Here is a 16,786-nt window from a genome sequence, read left to right as displayed (position 1 = left end):
CGGTGTGAGTGAGGACCGAGGGGGAGCCGGTGTGAGTGAGGACCGAGGGGGAGCCGTTGTGAGTGAGGACCGAGGGGGAGCCGTTGTGAGTCAGGACCGAGGGGGAGCCGGTGTGAGTGAGGACCGAGGGGGAGCCGGTGTGAGTGAGGACCGAGGGGGAGCCGGTGTGAGTGAGGACCGAGGGGGAGCCGTTGTGAGTGAGGACCGAGGGGGAGCCGGTGTGAGTGAGGACAGAGGGGGAGCCGTTGTGAGTGAGGACAGAGGGGGAGCCGGTGTGAGTGAGGACCGAGGGGGAGCCGGTGTGAGTGAGGACCGAGGGGGAGCCGGTGTGAGTGAGGACCGAGGGGGAGCCGGTGTGAGTGAGGACCGAGGGGGAGCCGGTGTGAGTGAGGACCGAGGGGGAGCCGGTGTGAGTGAGGACCGAGGGGGAGCCGGTGTGAGTGAGGACCGAGGGGGAGCCGGTGTGAGTGAGGACCGAGGGGGAGCCGGTGTGAGTGAGGACCGAGGGGGAGCCGGTGTGAGTGAGGACCGAGGGGGAGCCGGTGTGAGTGAGGACCGAGGGGAAGCCGGTGTGAGTGAGGACCGAGGGGGAGCCGGTGTGAGTGAGGACCGAGGGGGAGTCGGTGTGAGTGAGGACAGAGGGGGAGCCGGTGTAAGTGAGGACCGAGGGGGAGCCGTTGTGAGTGAGGACCGAGGGGGAGTCGGTGTGGGTGAGGACAGAGGGGGAGCCGGTGTGAGTGAGGACCGAGGGGGAGCCGGTGTGAGTTAGGACCGAGGGGGAGTCGGTGTGAGTGAGGACCGAGGGGGAGCCGGTGTGAGTGAGGACCGAGGGGGAGTCGGTGTGAGTTAGGACCGAGGGGGAGTCGGTGTGAGTGAGGACCGAGGGGGAGCCGGTGTGAGTGAGGACCGAGGGGGAGCCGGTGTGAGTGAGGACCGAGGGGGAGTCGGTGTGAGTGAGGACCGAGGGGGAGCCGGTGTGAGTGAGGACCGAGGGGGAGCCGGTGTGAGTGAGGACCGATGGGGAGCCGGTGTGAGTGAGGACCGAGGGGGAGCCGGTGTGAGTGAGGACCGAGGGGGAGTCGGTGTGAGTGAGGACCGAGGGGGAGCCGGTGTGAGTGAGGACCGAGGGGGAGCCGGTGTGAGTGAGGACCGATGGGGAGCCGGTGTGAGTGAGGACCGAGGGGGAGCCGTTGTGAGTGAGGACCGAGGGGGAGCCGGTGTGAGTGAGGACCGAGGGGGAGCCGTTGTGAGTGAGGACCGAGGGGGAGCCGGTGTGAGTGAGGACCGAGGGGGAGCCGGTGTGAGTGAGGACCGAGGGGGAGCCGGTGTGAGTGAGGACCGATGGGGAGCCGGTGTGAGTGAGGACAGAGGGGGAGCCGGTGTGAGTGAGGACCGATGGGGAGCCGGTGTGAGTGAGGACAGAGGGGGAGCCGTTGTGAGTGAGGACTGAGGGGGAGCCGGTGTGAGTGAGGACCGAGGGGGAGCCGGTGTGAGTGAGGACCGAGGGGGAGCCGGTGTGAGTGAGGACCGAGGGGGAGCCGGTGTGAGTGAGGACCGAGGGGGAGCCGATGTGAGTGAGGACCGAGGGGGAGCCGGTGTGAGTGAGGACCGAGGGGGAGCCGGTGTGAGTGAGGACCGAGGGGGAGCCGGTGTGAGTGAGGACAGAGGGGGAGCCGGTGTGAGTGAGGACCGAGGGGGAGCCGGTGTGAGTGAGGACCGAGGGGGAGCCGGTGTGAGTGAGGACCGAGTGGGAGCCGTTGTGAGTGAGGACCGAGGGGGAGTCGGTGTGAGTGAGGACAGAGGGGGAGCCGGTGTAAGTGAGGACCGAGGGGGAGCCGTTGTGAGTGAGGACCGAGGGGGAGTCGGTGTGGGTGAGGACAGAGGGGGAGCCGGTGTGAGTGAGGACCGAGGGGGAGCCGGTGTGAGTGAGGACCGAGGGGGAGCCGATGTGAGTGAGGACCGAGGGGGAGCCGGTGTGAGTGAGGACCGAGGGGGAGCCGGTGTGAGTGAGGACCGAGGGGGAGCCGGTGTGAGTGAGGACAGAGGGGGAGCCGGTGTGAGTGAGGACCGAGGGGGAGCCGGTGTGAGTGAGGACCGAGGGGGAGCCGGTGTGAGTGAGGACCGAGTGGGAGCCGTTGTGAGTGAGGACCGAGGGGGAGTCGGTGTGAGTGAGGACAGAGGGGGAGCCGGTGTAAGTGAGGACCGAGGGGGAGCCGTTGTGAGTGAGGACCGAGGGGGAGTCGGTGTGGGTGAGGACAGAGGGGGAGCCGGTGTGAGTGAGGGCCGAGGGGGAGCCGGTGTGAGTTAGGACCGAGGGGGAGTCGGTGTGAGTGAGGACCGAGGGGGAGCCGGTGTGAGTGAGGACCGAGGGGGAGCCGGTGTGAGTTAGGACCGAGGGGGAGTCGGTGTGAGTTAGGACCGAGGGGGAGTCGGTGTGAGTGAGGACCGAGGGGGAGCCGGTGTGAGTGAGGACCGAGGGGGAGCCGGTGTGAGTGAGGACCGAGGGGGAGTCGGTGTGAGTGAGGACCGAGGGGGAGCCGGTGTGAGTGAGGACCGAGGGGGAGCCGGTGTGAGTGAGGACCGAGGGGGAGTCGGTGTGAGTGAGGACCGAGGGGGAGCCGGTGTGAGTGAGGACCGAGGGGGAGTCGGTGTGAGTGAGGACCGAGGGGGAGCCGGTGTGAGTGAGGACCGAGGGGGAGTCGGTGTGAGTGAGGACCGAGGGGGAGCCGGTGTGAGTGAGGACCGAGGGGGAGCCGTTGTGAGTGAGGACCGAGGGGGAGCCGGTGTGAGTGAGGACCGAGGGGGAGCCGTTGTGAGTGAGGACCGAGGGGGAGTCGGTGTGAGTGAGGACCGAGGGGGAGCCGGTGTGAGTGAGGACCGAGGGGGAGTCGGTGTGAGTGAGGACCGAGGGGGAGCCGGTGTGAGTGAGGACCGAGGGGGAGTCGGTGTGAGTGAGGACCGAGGGGGAGCCGGTGTGAGTGAGGACCGAGGGGGAGCCGTTGTGAGTGAGGACCGAGGGGGAGCCGGTGTGAGTGAGGACCGAGGGGGAGCCGTTGTGAGTGAGGACCGAGGGGGAGCCGGTGTGAGTGAGGACCGAGGGGGAGCCGGTGTGAGTGAGGACCGAGGGGGAGCCGGTGTGAGTGAGGACCGATGGGGAGCCGGTGTGAGTGAGGACCGATGGGGAGCCGGTGTGAGTGAGGACCGAGGGGGAGCCGTTGTGAGTGAGGACAGAGGGGGAGCCGGTGTGAGTGAGGACCGAGGGGGAGCCGGTGTGAGTGAGGACCGAGGGGGAGCCGGTGTGAGTGAGGACCGAGGGGGAGCCGGTGTGAGTGAGGACCGAGGGGTAGCCGGTATGATTGAGGACCGATGGGGAGCCGGTGTGAGTGAGGACCGAGGGGGAGCCGGTGTGAGTGAGGACCGATGGGGAGCCGGTGTGAGTGAGGACCGATGGGGAGCCGGTGTGGGTGAGGACAGAGGGGGAGCCGGTGTGAGTGAGGACCGAGGGGGAGCCGGTGTGAGTGAGGACCGAGGGGGAGCCGGTGTGAGTTAGGACCGAGGGGGAGTCGGTGTGAGTGAGGACCGAGGGGGAGCCGGTGTGAGTGAGGACCGAGGGGGAGCCGGTGTGAGTGAGGACCGAGGGGGAGCCGGTATGATTGAGGACCGATGGGGAGCCGGTGTGAGTGAGGACCGAGGGGGAGCCGGTGTGAGTGAGGACCGATGGGGAGCCGGTGTGAGTGAGGACCGATGGGGAGCCGGTGTGAGTGAGGACCGATGGGGAGCCGGTGTGAGTGAGGACCGAGGGGTAGCCGGTATGATTGAGGACCGATGGGGAGCCGGTGTGAGTGAGGACCGAGGGGGAGCCGGTGTGAGTGAGGACAGAGGGGGAGCCGGTGTGAGTGAGGACCGAGGGGGAGCCGGTGTGAGTGAGGACCGAGGGGGAGCCGGTGTGAGTGAGGACAGAGGGTGAGCCGGTGTGAGTGAGGACCGAGGGGGAGCCGGTGTGAGTGAGGACCGATGGGGAGTCGGTGTGAGTGAGGACAGAGGGGGAGCCGGTGTGAGTGAGGACCGAGGGGGAGCCGGTGTGAGTGAGGACCGAGGGGGAGCCGGTGTGAGTGAGGACCGAGGGGGAGCCGGTGTGAGTGAGGACCGATGGGGAGCCGGTGTGAGTGAGGACCGAGGGGTAGCCGGTATGATTGAGGACCGATGGGGAGCCGGTGTGAGTGAGGACCGAGGGGTAGCCGGTATGATTGAGGACCGATGGGGAGCCGGTGTGAGTGAGGACCGAGGGGGAGCCGGTGTGAGTGAGGACCGAGGGGGAGCCGGTGTGAGTGAGGACCGAGGGGGAGCCGGTGTGAGTGAGGACCGAGGGGGAGCCGGTGTGAGTGAGGACCGATGGGGAGCACTAAGGCTGCATCCAAAATCACAAACTTTTCTACTGTATTGTACAGTAGGTGAAAAACAGTATGTGACAAAAGAAGTAGCCTAAATTCCCAGTTCTCATAATAGAGTAGGCAAAAGCACCCAAATTACTTACTACTTCCAGCGAGATTCTGGAGTGCGCATTAGATGGACACTTTACTATCCCATGAAGCCACTGGTGACCACGTGAGCAGTGACTGTTCAAATGTATTTGATGAGATTCGTTCCAAACTCTGGACGAAACAAGTCTTCATTCATTAATTTCAAATAAATTTTTACATAGTGAATTAATTTAAATGAATAAAAAGATTTTTTAAATACAAATTTATAATATTTTAGACATTTATAAATAAGCCCATTTAATACATTAATGGGATATATTGGCTGAAACTCAAGTATATTACTGTACATGTGTCTAATGCTAGAATTTTGGGAGAACCTCATAAAAAAAATCCAGATTATCCAGAATCATAAATTAAATGAATTAAATGGTGCTGTATGTAACTTTTTCACTCTACCAAAGAGGAAAAATACCATAATATGTTTGCATATATTGAGGAAACATGCTAAGTTCAAATACTTGTTTCTCTGAAAAACACTTCTACCGCCAGTTATTTTACTTTGAAATGTGTGTTTCCAGGCTGGAATGTCTGTGATACTGCACATTACCAATTTTCATTGTCCATTGCGCTCATTCCTGTTGCGCGTCTCAAACTGGCGACCCGTGTGAGCGTCAAGTCTGAATTTTGAATTGGATTGCAGTTCCTATTTCGACCACTAGTTGTCATTCTTACAGACTGCACCTTTAAGCCTAAAAGAATATATCTGGCATCTAAATTATACTATTAATGTTTCTAATATACTAATATTCTAACTATTAATGTTTCTAATACTGCCTTTGATATCACACAATCCTATGAGTTCCATTCGGTGACAGTTGAGCTAGAAAAAGAAAGATGGTGTCTGAAAGTTGCAGTTGCTGGTCAGTTTGTGTGTAAATGTAAGGTTTTTTTTGGACCTACGTTTTCCACTTCTGATGTCATTTCTATTGAGAATTTACTACTGTAATATAAATATTCGCTTGGTTCTCACTAAAGCTCTGGGATCTGCCTACTTGGCCATCAGGTCCGCACTGTTGGATACAACCTTCAGTGCCCGGTGAAAGGCTGGGGATGTTGCAGTCCTGAACTGGGGAAGGTTAGGATACTCAGGAGTGATCCATGACAGCTGATGTTTCTGGCGTGACGGCAATGATGGTTGGAGAAACTAGTGGTTCTTTGACTAGAACTGACCTTAAGGTAGAATCAGGACAGACAGAGACGAGGGAACTTGTGATGGTTTCTCTGTAGTCTTGAGATGATGAAAACCAGTGGTTCAACAGTATATGCTGAACCACACTGCCACAGAACAAGGTCCAAAAATTGCTCAAGTGTCTCACATCCATCGATCCCTGACACCAGATGGCAGACATAGACAAAAGGCTCCTGCCTTTTTTTGATATTTCAAGATGGCAGGAAGATAGTATTACGTATTCCTCTATCTTCCTGCCATCTTGAAATATCAAAATAAGCTCCCACCAAGTGGTTTATCGTTGGTATGGAGATAAACTATGTGAGCAGGTGAGTAACTTAGAGAATGGATAGTGTGCTGAGATGACTGGACTGGTGAATGCAGATCATGACAGCCTTACTGGGAATGGCCTTACTTACCCAGTCACCATTACTGGGAATGCCCATGAAAACGTCATATCCGTTTATGCCGTGGGTGAAAACAAACTATTCAAATGAATGCACATAGACCTTGTTAGGCGCTTGATCTTTACTCTTAATGATTATTATTTATTTTTTGCTTGGTGCAATGGCGAAACATTGCTGTCTGCACCTCTAATAAGTAAAAAAAAAAAGGATCTGAAGTTGTATATACTGACGAATAAACAGACAAGGAGAACAAAGTGGCTGCAGGCTATCAGGCGGCAGGATTCATCAGGACGGTTGTGGGATCCTACATCTCATGTGTATGTGTGTAGTCGGCACTTCATAACAGGTAACTTTGCTTCATCCAAATGTTATTGCATACTAGTTATAGTTCATTAAAACAGTTTTTTCCTATAACGTTAAGATTTTTCATGGCCACCTACAGCACAGACTGCACAGACTACTTTACTGGTCTTTCTATTAAGAAAGATGTATGCACATAGCACATCAATACTTTGAAAAATTCTCCTCACAGAGCAGTCACTTACTCCAGATACAAGAACTGGACTACAGTAAAATACTTCATTGGATGTCACCCATCTGGCGCAATTACGTACCTCTCCAAAGACTGGGGCGGGAGAGCATCAGATGTTCAGATAGTGAGGAACTCTGATTTTCTATCCTACCACCAATCTAGAGATCAGGTCAGAGTTTAACTTGAAATGTTGTGTACTGTATACTGTTCAGTCATAGATACTGTATGGACTATCTATTCCAATACAGCTCAGTTTTTCTATGCATCTTACTCTGTTGAGTGGCAGAAGTGATTCTAGGTAGGCAATACTGGGTTAACACCATGCTTTTCCAGTCAGGAGGAAAGAATTGTTTTCCCCACGCCACGCCCCCAGCTATGACACAACTGACAGAGTCAATTACCTCTAGTATTACCTAGTAGCACCTCTAGATAGGCCTCTTCGCTCTATAGAGCCAAAAAAAAAAAAAAACGAATAATCTCAATCTTGGCGTTAATACAGTCAGCGTTACGAGCGTTCGCTCATGATCTCACTCATTCCGACGCTGAAATGCTTCTGAAGCACTGTCGTCTCTTCCAGGGGAAATCTGAATCACGCGGGAATTAATATAGATGTGTTGTACTCTTTCTCTCGGTGCCAGAGGAACTCTCGATTGCGGGGGAATCAGAGTTATCTCTGGGTATTTCCTCCACCGATGTCCTCTGAATAAATCCTCAACTATTCACTATATAGTTCATACGCTGTAAAACTGAATTAACAAACTTTCTGTTCAAATGTAAACATTTGCACGATTTAATGTCACACAAAAAAACTAATAACTCAAAATAAATAACGAAACATAGTAAAAACACTCACAGAGTGAGTCAATTTCTTGTCGAAAACATCCAATACACAATCAAAATAACAACTATAATTAAGTGTTTTCAACCGAGGAAAACGTGTGTGTGACCGCTCTCATCGGCTGCTTCAACTGAATGACAATTAACTATCCAATAAGAATCCTCCATCCAGTTCAGAAGGCGGGACCATTACTTTTACAGCCAATCAGATAGGGGCAGCTTCACACAACCATATTGGCATACAGGCATTATTACTATAACCTTTATTTTACCAGAAAAAACATCTAAATATTTAAGGTATTTTCACACCTCAGAGATCGCATGATTGTTGAATGTTGAAAGTTGAATGATTGACTAGACATGAAGCTCTCTGACTGAACAATCGAAGGTTTCACATGAGCACCATTAATTGAATCAAAACAAAAAAAACAGAAGCTATAAAGTGTTCATTGAAACAATTAAGCATTTTTACTTTATCAATGATTGTATGAGAGCCCTTATTAATACATTTTAAGTCAAGTCAAGTCATCTTCATTTATATAGCGCTTTTAACTATGTAGATTGTTTCAAAGCGGCTTTACAGAGATAAACGGATCATTTAAGGTAACAGAGATTGTTTTTACTTTATAGCGGTTCTTGAAAAAATATATTTTCCAGCTAAAGTTAGTTTTGATTGATTCACTTCCGTCACAACGATCATTAGTCCGCTAAGACGATACCGTTCTCTCTACACAGACTTTAAACGCGAACCTGTGAGAAACGCTGATGGTGCTCACGTGCGCATTAAGAATTAATTCTATAGTTATGTGCATTTTAATATATGTGCACATGTTTGTAGTTCCCTACAAACCAATAGACTTGTAGTCAAGACCGCCTAAACCGAGACCAAGACACTACCAAGACCAGAGGGTATCGAGACCAAGTCGAGACCAAGACCAAGTCGAGACCGGAGGGGAAAAAAAACAGACTAGTGTTGAAGCTAAGCAATAACCTGTATGAATTCAAGAACAGCAGCATACTAGGGTTCAGCCACAGTTTACATTCAATACATATTAGACGGTATTACTTCAACTACACAGGCAGAACAATACAGAGACAGACCATGTCGTGTGTGTGACTGTGTTCACTGTAAATGTGTTTGCAGACTGGGTGAGATCAACTATGTGTAGCAATTGCATGACGGCTGTTACTGCACTATTAGAGGATTGAGATTCCCTTAACTTGTACTGTTGAGGACTGACATGACTGGTACTGACTAGTTCATCTGACAAAACATCAAACACCTCCAACACCATCTTGCTTCTCCAACAACTGTCTAAAGAATGAGAAATATGTAACCAATTGAAATTATACTTAATGTGTTGATGAAATCGTAACATCAAATTAAAGATAGGCTACACAATTATAAACTTGGATTAGGCCTAATGTTTAGTCAACACAACAGAGATATGCAGATGATATTTAAAAGACATTTATTTAGTCAAACACCATCTTAAATCATCAAGGCCTTTTTCAGCGCAAGCGCCGATCTGAACGGTGTCTAACATGCCGTCTTTCTGTGCAAAAGCTGGTGTAAGCATGGCAGGACAGAGTCGTGCCCTCTGTCAGCGCAGACCGCCAAGCTGCCCGGTCTTCCGCAACGTGATGCCATCGGTCAGGGTTGATGTTAAAGACATTCATGTCCCGCTTGACGACATCCTTAAAGCGGAGCTTGGGTCGGCCACGAGGGCGGTGTCCCACAGCTAACTCCCCATGGAAGATGGACTTTGGGAGACGTTCATCTGGCATACGACGTACATGGCCGATCCATCTGAGACGCCTCTTCCGTAACGCTGTGTACATGTCACTGCTGTTAGTGAGCTTCAGCACGGTGGTGTTCGGAACCCGATCCTGCCATGACAGGCCAAGGATCTGTCGTAGGCAGCGGAAATGAAAAGCATTAAGCTTATGCTCCTGCCGCCGGTATGTAGGCCACGTTTCGCTTCCATATAGCAGAACAGATAGAACACAGGACTCATATACGCGCACCTTTACTTTGAGAGAAAGGTGGCTGTTGTTCCAGACGCGAGACTGAAGCCGCCCAAAGGTTGTTGAGGCACGACCGATCCTGTATAATACACAATACTGTAATCAAACAACACACACACACACACCGTTGGCGGTGCGCTCAAAGTCATCTGTCAGTTGTGCAGTTACCCAAAATGTCCTGCATGAAGTTAAAACCCATCATGTCACTGATATGTGCTTCAATCCGTTGCGGATACCCTCTATTCGTTCTGGTGAAATCACAGAAATCACAAAACATAATGCACACAAACGTGTCGCTGCTTGATGTACAACCACTGATGAACATAATCGGTTTTGATGAGAGAAAAAAAACTATACGAGAAAAAAAAAAAACTATATGAGTGTGGATTAGAACCCAGAACCTCTGACACAGTTGGAGAAAGTTCTACCACTGGACCATTAAGATATACATTGTTAAAATAGGCGAAAGGGCTGTCACAGAAAAATACATGCATGTGATTGGTTACTTCCTGGTTCTGGTAAGAACTCGAGCTGCTGCGTTTTGGACCAGCTGTAGTTTGTTTATTAAGCGTGCAGGGCAACCGCCCAGTAGAGCATTACAATAATCTAGCCTTGAGGTCATGAACGCATGAACTAATTGTTCCGCATTTGTCAATGAGAGCATATGACGTAATTTAGATATATTTCTAACATGGAAAAATGCGGTTTTACAGATACTAGACACGTGACTTTCAAATGAAAGATTGGTATCAAAGAGCACACCCAGGTTCCTAACCAACGACGAAGACTTAACAGAGCAGCCATCAAGTGTTAGACAGTACTCTAGGTTATTACGTGTGGAAGATTTTTGTCCAATAATTAGAATCTCTGTTTTTTCTGAATTTAGTAGTAGGAAATTACTAGTCATCCAATTTTTTATATCAGATATGCATTCCGTTAATTTTGTGAATTGGTAGGTTTCGTTAGGTTTTGAAGAAATATACAGCTGAGTATCGTCGGCATAACAGTGAAAGCTAATTCCATGTTTCCTAATAATATCTCCTAATGGTAGCATATACAGAGTGAACAGCAGCGGCCCTAGTACTGAGCCTTGTGGTACGCCATACTGAACTTGTGATCGATAAGACATCTATTCATTTGCTACAAACTGATAACGGTCAGATAAGTATGATTTAAACCATGCTAGTGCAATTCCACTAATGCCAACATAATGTTCGATTCTATTTAAAAGATTGTTGTGGTCGATAGTGTTAAATGCAGCACTAAGATCAAGTAACACCAATAGAGAGATACAACCACGATCCGATGATAAGAGCAAATCATTTGTGATTCTAACGAGAGCTGTCTCGGTACTCTCGGTAGAACACAAATTTCTTTTCCGCACTCTATTTGGATTTGGTAAATCATTCATTGGTATTGTAACCATGTTTTATAGAGATATCAACAGCTCAGTGATCATTAACTTTGATACGTCCAAAAGGTTTGACATCCATCGTGGTGTCAGACAGGGCTGTCCAATCTCCCCATTTTTATTTCTTTTAGCCACAGAATTACTTTGTCTCAGGATTAACCAAAATGAAAGTTTGATAGGAATTTATATATTTGATAGGGTGTTTAAAATTGCACAGCTAGCCGACGACACCACACTATTCTTGGAGGATAAAAACAGTTACCTAGTGCTCTGGAATTGGTGGATTAAGTTTCATATGCCTCGGGTCTAAAACTCAATATTTCGAAATGTGAAATAATCTCAATTCATGATATAGATGAGACATCATTGGAAGGTATCCCAGTTAAAAGCAGTGTAAAATATCTAGGTATTCATATCACTAAAAATCCAGTTACCAGACATTTAAACTTTGCTGATAAAATGATGAAAACTAAAAACGTCTTTGACATCTGGCTTCAGAGAGATCTTTCATTATACGGTAGAGTTCTTTAAGGTGGAAGGGCTCTCTCGCTTTATATACCCTGCTCTCTCTCTCTGTTTATCAATGATAAAGCTATAAAGGAAATTAACAAAATATTTTTGGATTTCATTTGGAAAAATAGGCCTCACAAATTAAAAAAAGTACTCCTCTCTAATTCCAGAGGTGCAGGTGGCCTTGACTTTTTGGACTTTGGATACTATAAACACCTTTAAAGTAAACTGGCTGAAAAGATGTCTTGTGAACCCGGTGTCGTTATGGTTTTTCATTCCTAATAATATCTTCAACAAACTTGGTGGCCTGTCTTTCCTATTAAAGTGTAACTTTTTGCCTGGCAAGTTACCCATTTCCTTATCTAACTTTCATCAACAATGCCTTCTCTCGTGGAAATTGTGTTTTGTCCATAGCTTTTCTCCCCACAATGTTCTCCTTTGGAACAACGCGGATATAACTGTTAGAAATAAATATCTCTTTTTTCCTAGATGGTTCAACAATAACTTTAATTGCATTCTATCTGTCTTTGGTAATATTCTAACTTAAGCAATTTTTGAATCTCCATAACTTTCCTGTTCCACCAAAGGAATATAATACATTGATAAAAGCTATCCCAACAGGCTTAATCCAATTCATTAAAAATCATCTTAACTTCACGTGCATCTTAACTGCATTTTCCTGCAGTTCCTGGATGTCAATGTTGAATTTACTGTCGAATTTGAAGGATTTTAATTGTGACAAGATGATTGACAGGGCAGTTTACTGACAGGATGCACACGACAGGGCTGTCCGTTAAAGATGAGGAAGTAGTATGTCCCAAAGCTTGCCTACACTTTTGCTACACACTCAAAAGTATGTACTTTTTCTTCACAAAAGGAGTACATACTTTTAGGGCGTAGTATAAGAGGCGAATTGGGATGTTTCGTCTTGCACTGGTTTACAGACGAAGGGCGTGGCTCAGATGAGCTATTGTCTTTAAGCGCTTTTCTTTCGGATTTGATTTAAAGTTGTTTGTGTTGAAATGGCGTCGAGTTCAGGTAAGAATTAAATTACATTCAAATATCAGCAGCATAGTTTCTTCAATTATTTATGCAAATATAAGTCAAATATTTATGAAATATTAGTCAACAGCAGCCTAGGCAAGTAATTACTTTGTTTAGTTTATTATTTAACTGCTCTCTTACATTTGTTTGGCATGAACAACCAAGAAACAACATTTTTTTATATAAAACTTTTAATTGCACATCAAATCTGTTATCTAGGCTACGTTTGTTTATTTATTTCACATTTGTTATTTAAAAAATGTTTTAGAATTTTGCTAAAAATTTCAGTTTCGTTTTTATTAGTTCCATTAATAATGTTGTTCTTATATTATGCCTCACCTTTATGGCCAGGAGCCGCTACTGTATTTATATAGGCTTATTAAAACAAGTTGCATATCATTTCTAGGATTTGTAATGAAATAAGAATTTTGAATAATGAAAATGAGTTTGTATATGCTTATTATATTCATCAGAATAATAAAAAAATGGGTGCAAAATCTAATTCACTCAAATAAATACCGAATCACATTTTTCCACCGTCTGCAGGCGTTGCACAGATGAACTCGTGACTTTCAGCATTTTACTTTCGGGGTTGATATCAAGCTGTTGAAATGGCGGGGTATTCAGGTAAGAATCAACAGACACAAATATTTGCAGCAAAATTCTCAATGATTAAGTATTTATAAAAAATATTAGCCATCAGTAGGCAATTGTTTAATGGTTTAATTGTTTAGTTAATTGTAATTGTTTTAGATAGCCATTTTTACATATAAAATGTTTCAATAGCTACTCATCAAATCTGTTGTTTATGATTTCCACTTTACTCTTTTACTTTCTCAAAATAACAAATTACTTCAAACAAAACACTTCAACAAATTATTATAAGAGATCCACTGCTCCAAAGACTCAGTTTAACACCCCTATAGATTATTACGTATGAGTTTACGTGCAATTTTGACATACAGAAGGTAAGTAAGTAAGAAAGAAAGGAATAGCCTATCACTAAGTATTTTCAAAATGTTACATAGCAAGGTGACCGATACAATGCAGAGTTTTAATCCAAACCATAATTGTGTTTGATATTGGCATTTCAATGTTTAAAGTATGTTGGTTCAGCATTGAAATGTTATTGAACGACAACATGGGTGGAGACCGTGAAAATGAACTGAAATCACGTTGTAACGGTAATTCAATGCAATTAGTGCTGATGCATCATCATTGACTTAACATTGCTTCAATGATTGCTTGCTATCTGGGAAATGTTGTTGTAATTAATGTAAAACGGCTAAACCACCTGTTTTCTCTCTGCCTCTTTGTTTGTATGTGTGTGTCTGTGTGATTTTTTGCTAGCATCGGCACATAGTTGTCCAGAATATGATCGTGTGCATTTAGTTTCCATGCTTATTGTGTTTCCACAACAATGTTAGTGAGTACACTCTAAAAAATGCTGGGTTGTATTAACCCAAGTTTGGGTCAAATATGGACAAACCCAGCCGTTGGGTCCAATTTTTAAATAGCATTTTTAATACAATGTTTGGGTTTGTCCATATTTGACCCAAAATTGGGTTAAAACAGCTGAGCATTTTTAATGCCGAAATAATCGTCAATAATCGCACAACGTATTAGTTATTCTATAATAAAATCTAATCGAATATTCGAAAATCGTGACTCATCCCTAGTGCAAACCAGTACAGAAGTAATCAATAAATGATCAGGGAGGGTCATGCGTTTTTTCACAATCATTTTGGAGGGTCATATAAAAATGTATTGCTGGCGAAGGGAGGCTCAAGTCTACTTTGACTATAGATCTCAAAACTCCTCCGGTGGCCCCTTACCCTTAACCCTTAAATAAAAAACTAACAGTCCCTTAGTAAATGAAATCACTGACAGTGATATTAAGCGGTCAACTTGAAACATTTGTTTTCTATTTTTATAAAACAATATGTATAAATCTCTGAAAAGGTCAGTGAATATTATGATTACAAAATATTCAGGTTTTTTTCAGTTAAAGTATTTTTTTAGTTACTTTCATGATGTTGTAAAATCAAACTGCTGTTTTTCATATTACAAAATGGATATTGATATTATTAATAAAAATAATATTAATCAACTTGAACATACAACTATTATGGTTATCAGGGAAAAGGAGAAGCGAGAATCTAATCGCAAACAGTATTTATTCCACAAACACACAAAGGCTTTCAGACTGCCAACATACATGTATCAAAAGACAACCAGAGGGAACTTGTTTTTCACCCCGTCTGGTTTCCGTTCCTTAATACTATGATCCCTCTGGGGTCTGAGGTGTTTTTGGGGCCCTTGAGATGTTTTGACATGCCCTGATATTTGTGCTTATCTCAGCTACTTACAACATTGGCCAACATGTAGTTATGCTGTATTCAGCACAAACTCTGCTACAATAGCAAAATGGAAGTTACATGTTTGCATTTTATAGAAAAAAATAATAATGCGTGGTTAGTAAGTTTTGGGGGAAGATATTGTCACCGCAATAAGGCCATATAACACATACTGAATAGTTGTCCACAAGACTTTTGAGTTACCATTCTTGTAGGCTAGAATATTTACTACAAAATGATGTGAAAATCATTTAAACTTTAAACTTTGTAAGTCAGTTTTTGTGCCAGCACTGCTTTATGCGTAGGGGTGTTGATGGCCATGAATATGAATGAGGGGAGACAATAGACACTCCCCCATCCATGGCTAATGCCCCCATCAAGTGCTGTGAGGCAGAGAGGAGAATCTGAGAATGAGAGGACATTCAAAGGTTTTGTTTTTTAATCTGTTTTTATTGTAATTCCTCTATGTGGAGGAACTAAATGTTGTGCCTCACAAGACCACAGTGCTACCGTACATATATAAACATATAGTACCAGTCAAACGTTTGGACACATTACCATTTTTAATATTTTTGGAAGAAGGCTGCATTTATTTGATCAAAAATACAGAAACAACAGTAATATTGTGAAATATTATTACAATTTAAAATAATGATTTTCTATTTTAATATACTTTAAAATATTATTTATTCCTGTGATCAAAGCTGAATTTTCTGCATCATTACTCCAGTCTTCAGTGTCACATGATCCTTCAGAAATCAGTATAATATGATGATTTGATAATCAGGTATTATCAATGTTGGAAACAGTTGTGCTGACAAATCTCACGAGAATCACGACTTGCTTTACGGCACGACGTCAGATACATCAACAACATATGAATCAGCCTCTATGGAAGACACTAGCACGCATTTCAGAAGTGAATCATGGCAGGGTCGACGAAGAAAACGCGATCAGAAGAAAAAAAGAAAACTCTCCTTGGTTTCAAACGGATTACATAAATTGAGAATATATATTTTTTTATATATATAAATTACTTCATTTAAAATAAGAGAATTCAAGCTTCATAAAGAAGTATCACTCGGACAAGTATTCACTGAGTTAAAGTTCATTTTCAGACGTGTTTCTGAATGGATTTCACTGACAGAGAGAAGGCAGAACTTGCATTATGTTTATTTTTCTTTATTTGGCAAAAAGCACAACACTTTGTTTTTATTGTGAGTATACACAAAATTGACATAACAGGATCGAATGATATATAACACTTATATGTAAGATCAAACTCAACAGTACAGTTGTTATTTTTTAGCCTGATAAGTTAATGGCTTCTGCAATGTTCAATTCAATACAGCAAACTTTGTTGATATTGTGATGCTTGATCCAATTTTGCGTTAAAGGGCTGTTAATCTTCGTGTATGACCGTGAATTGGACTCAAAGTATTTTGAGTCTCTTTTGCACTGATAAGAAAAAAAGCGAGCTGGTCACGCCGGCGTGATCGCCGACCCCAGAGGGTTAAGGAATTAATTTATCTGAAAAAGACTTTAACTTACCTGTGAGATTCTAGAACTATGTAAGCAACCTACTGTCGAATGAAAATCCTTTTGCCAGGGTATCTACTAATGACCTTGGGGGAATACATTTAAAAGCTGATGAGAAACCCACAAATACAATTTTAACATGAGTCTTTGGTTTCTCCAAATGTGAATACAGCAGATGTAATACAGTTAAAATGGTGTCATCTACCCCCCTAGAGAACTGGTATGCAAATAGCAGAGGATCTATGAGATTCTCTGTTCCAGATACAATGTACTTTTTTACTAAACGCTCAAAACATTTCATCACTAGAGATGTTAGTGCTATTGGTCGAAAATCATGTAATCCTAAAGGTCTGGAAACTTTTGCCACTGGAACTATTGTAGAAGTTTTCCATAAGGCAGGAACAATACCAGT

At 45.2% G+C, this 16,786-nt stretch overlaps 1 protein-coding gene across 1 annotated transcript in view; it reads left to right on the top strand.

Moving 5' to 3' along the window:
* The first annotated feature begins 12,293 nt into the window (after nt 1-12,293).
* LOC306988521 (uncharacterized protein) overlaps nt 12,294-16,786 on the top strand; it is a 34,922-nt gene continuing 30,429 nt past the window's right edge. Inside the window, exons 1-2 of the mRNA XM_079593573.1 lie at nt 12,294-12,472; nt 13,025-13,105. Of these exons, the coding sequence (XP_079449699.1) occupies nt 13,090-13,105 (16 nt within the window). The 5' untranslated portion in view covers nt 12,294-12,472; nt 13,025-13,089. The remainder of the gene's footprint in view (nt 12,473-13,024; nt 13,106-16,786) is intronic.

This window comes from Phoxinus phoxinus (assembly GCF_949152265.1).
Source record: "Phoxinus phoxinus genome assembly, chromosome: 20".
In the NCBI taxonomy this organism is placed as follows: domain Eukaryota; kingdom Metazoa; phylum Chordata; class Actinopteri; order Cypriniformes; family Leuciscidae; genus Phoxinus; species Phoxinus phoxinus.
The sequence above is the reverse complement of the archived record's forward strand: the minus strand, read 5'-3'. Positions and strand labels throughout refer to the sequence as shown.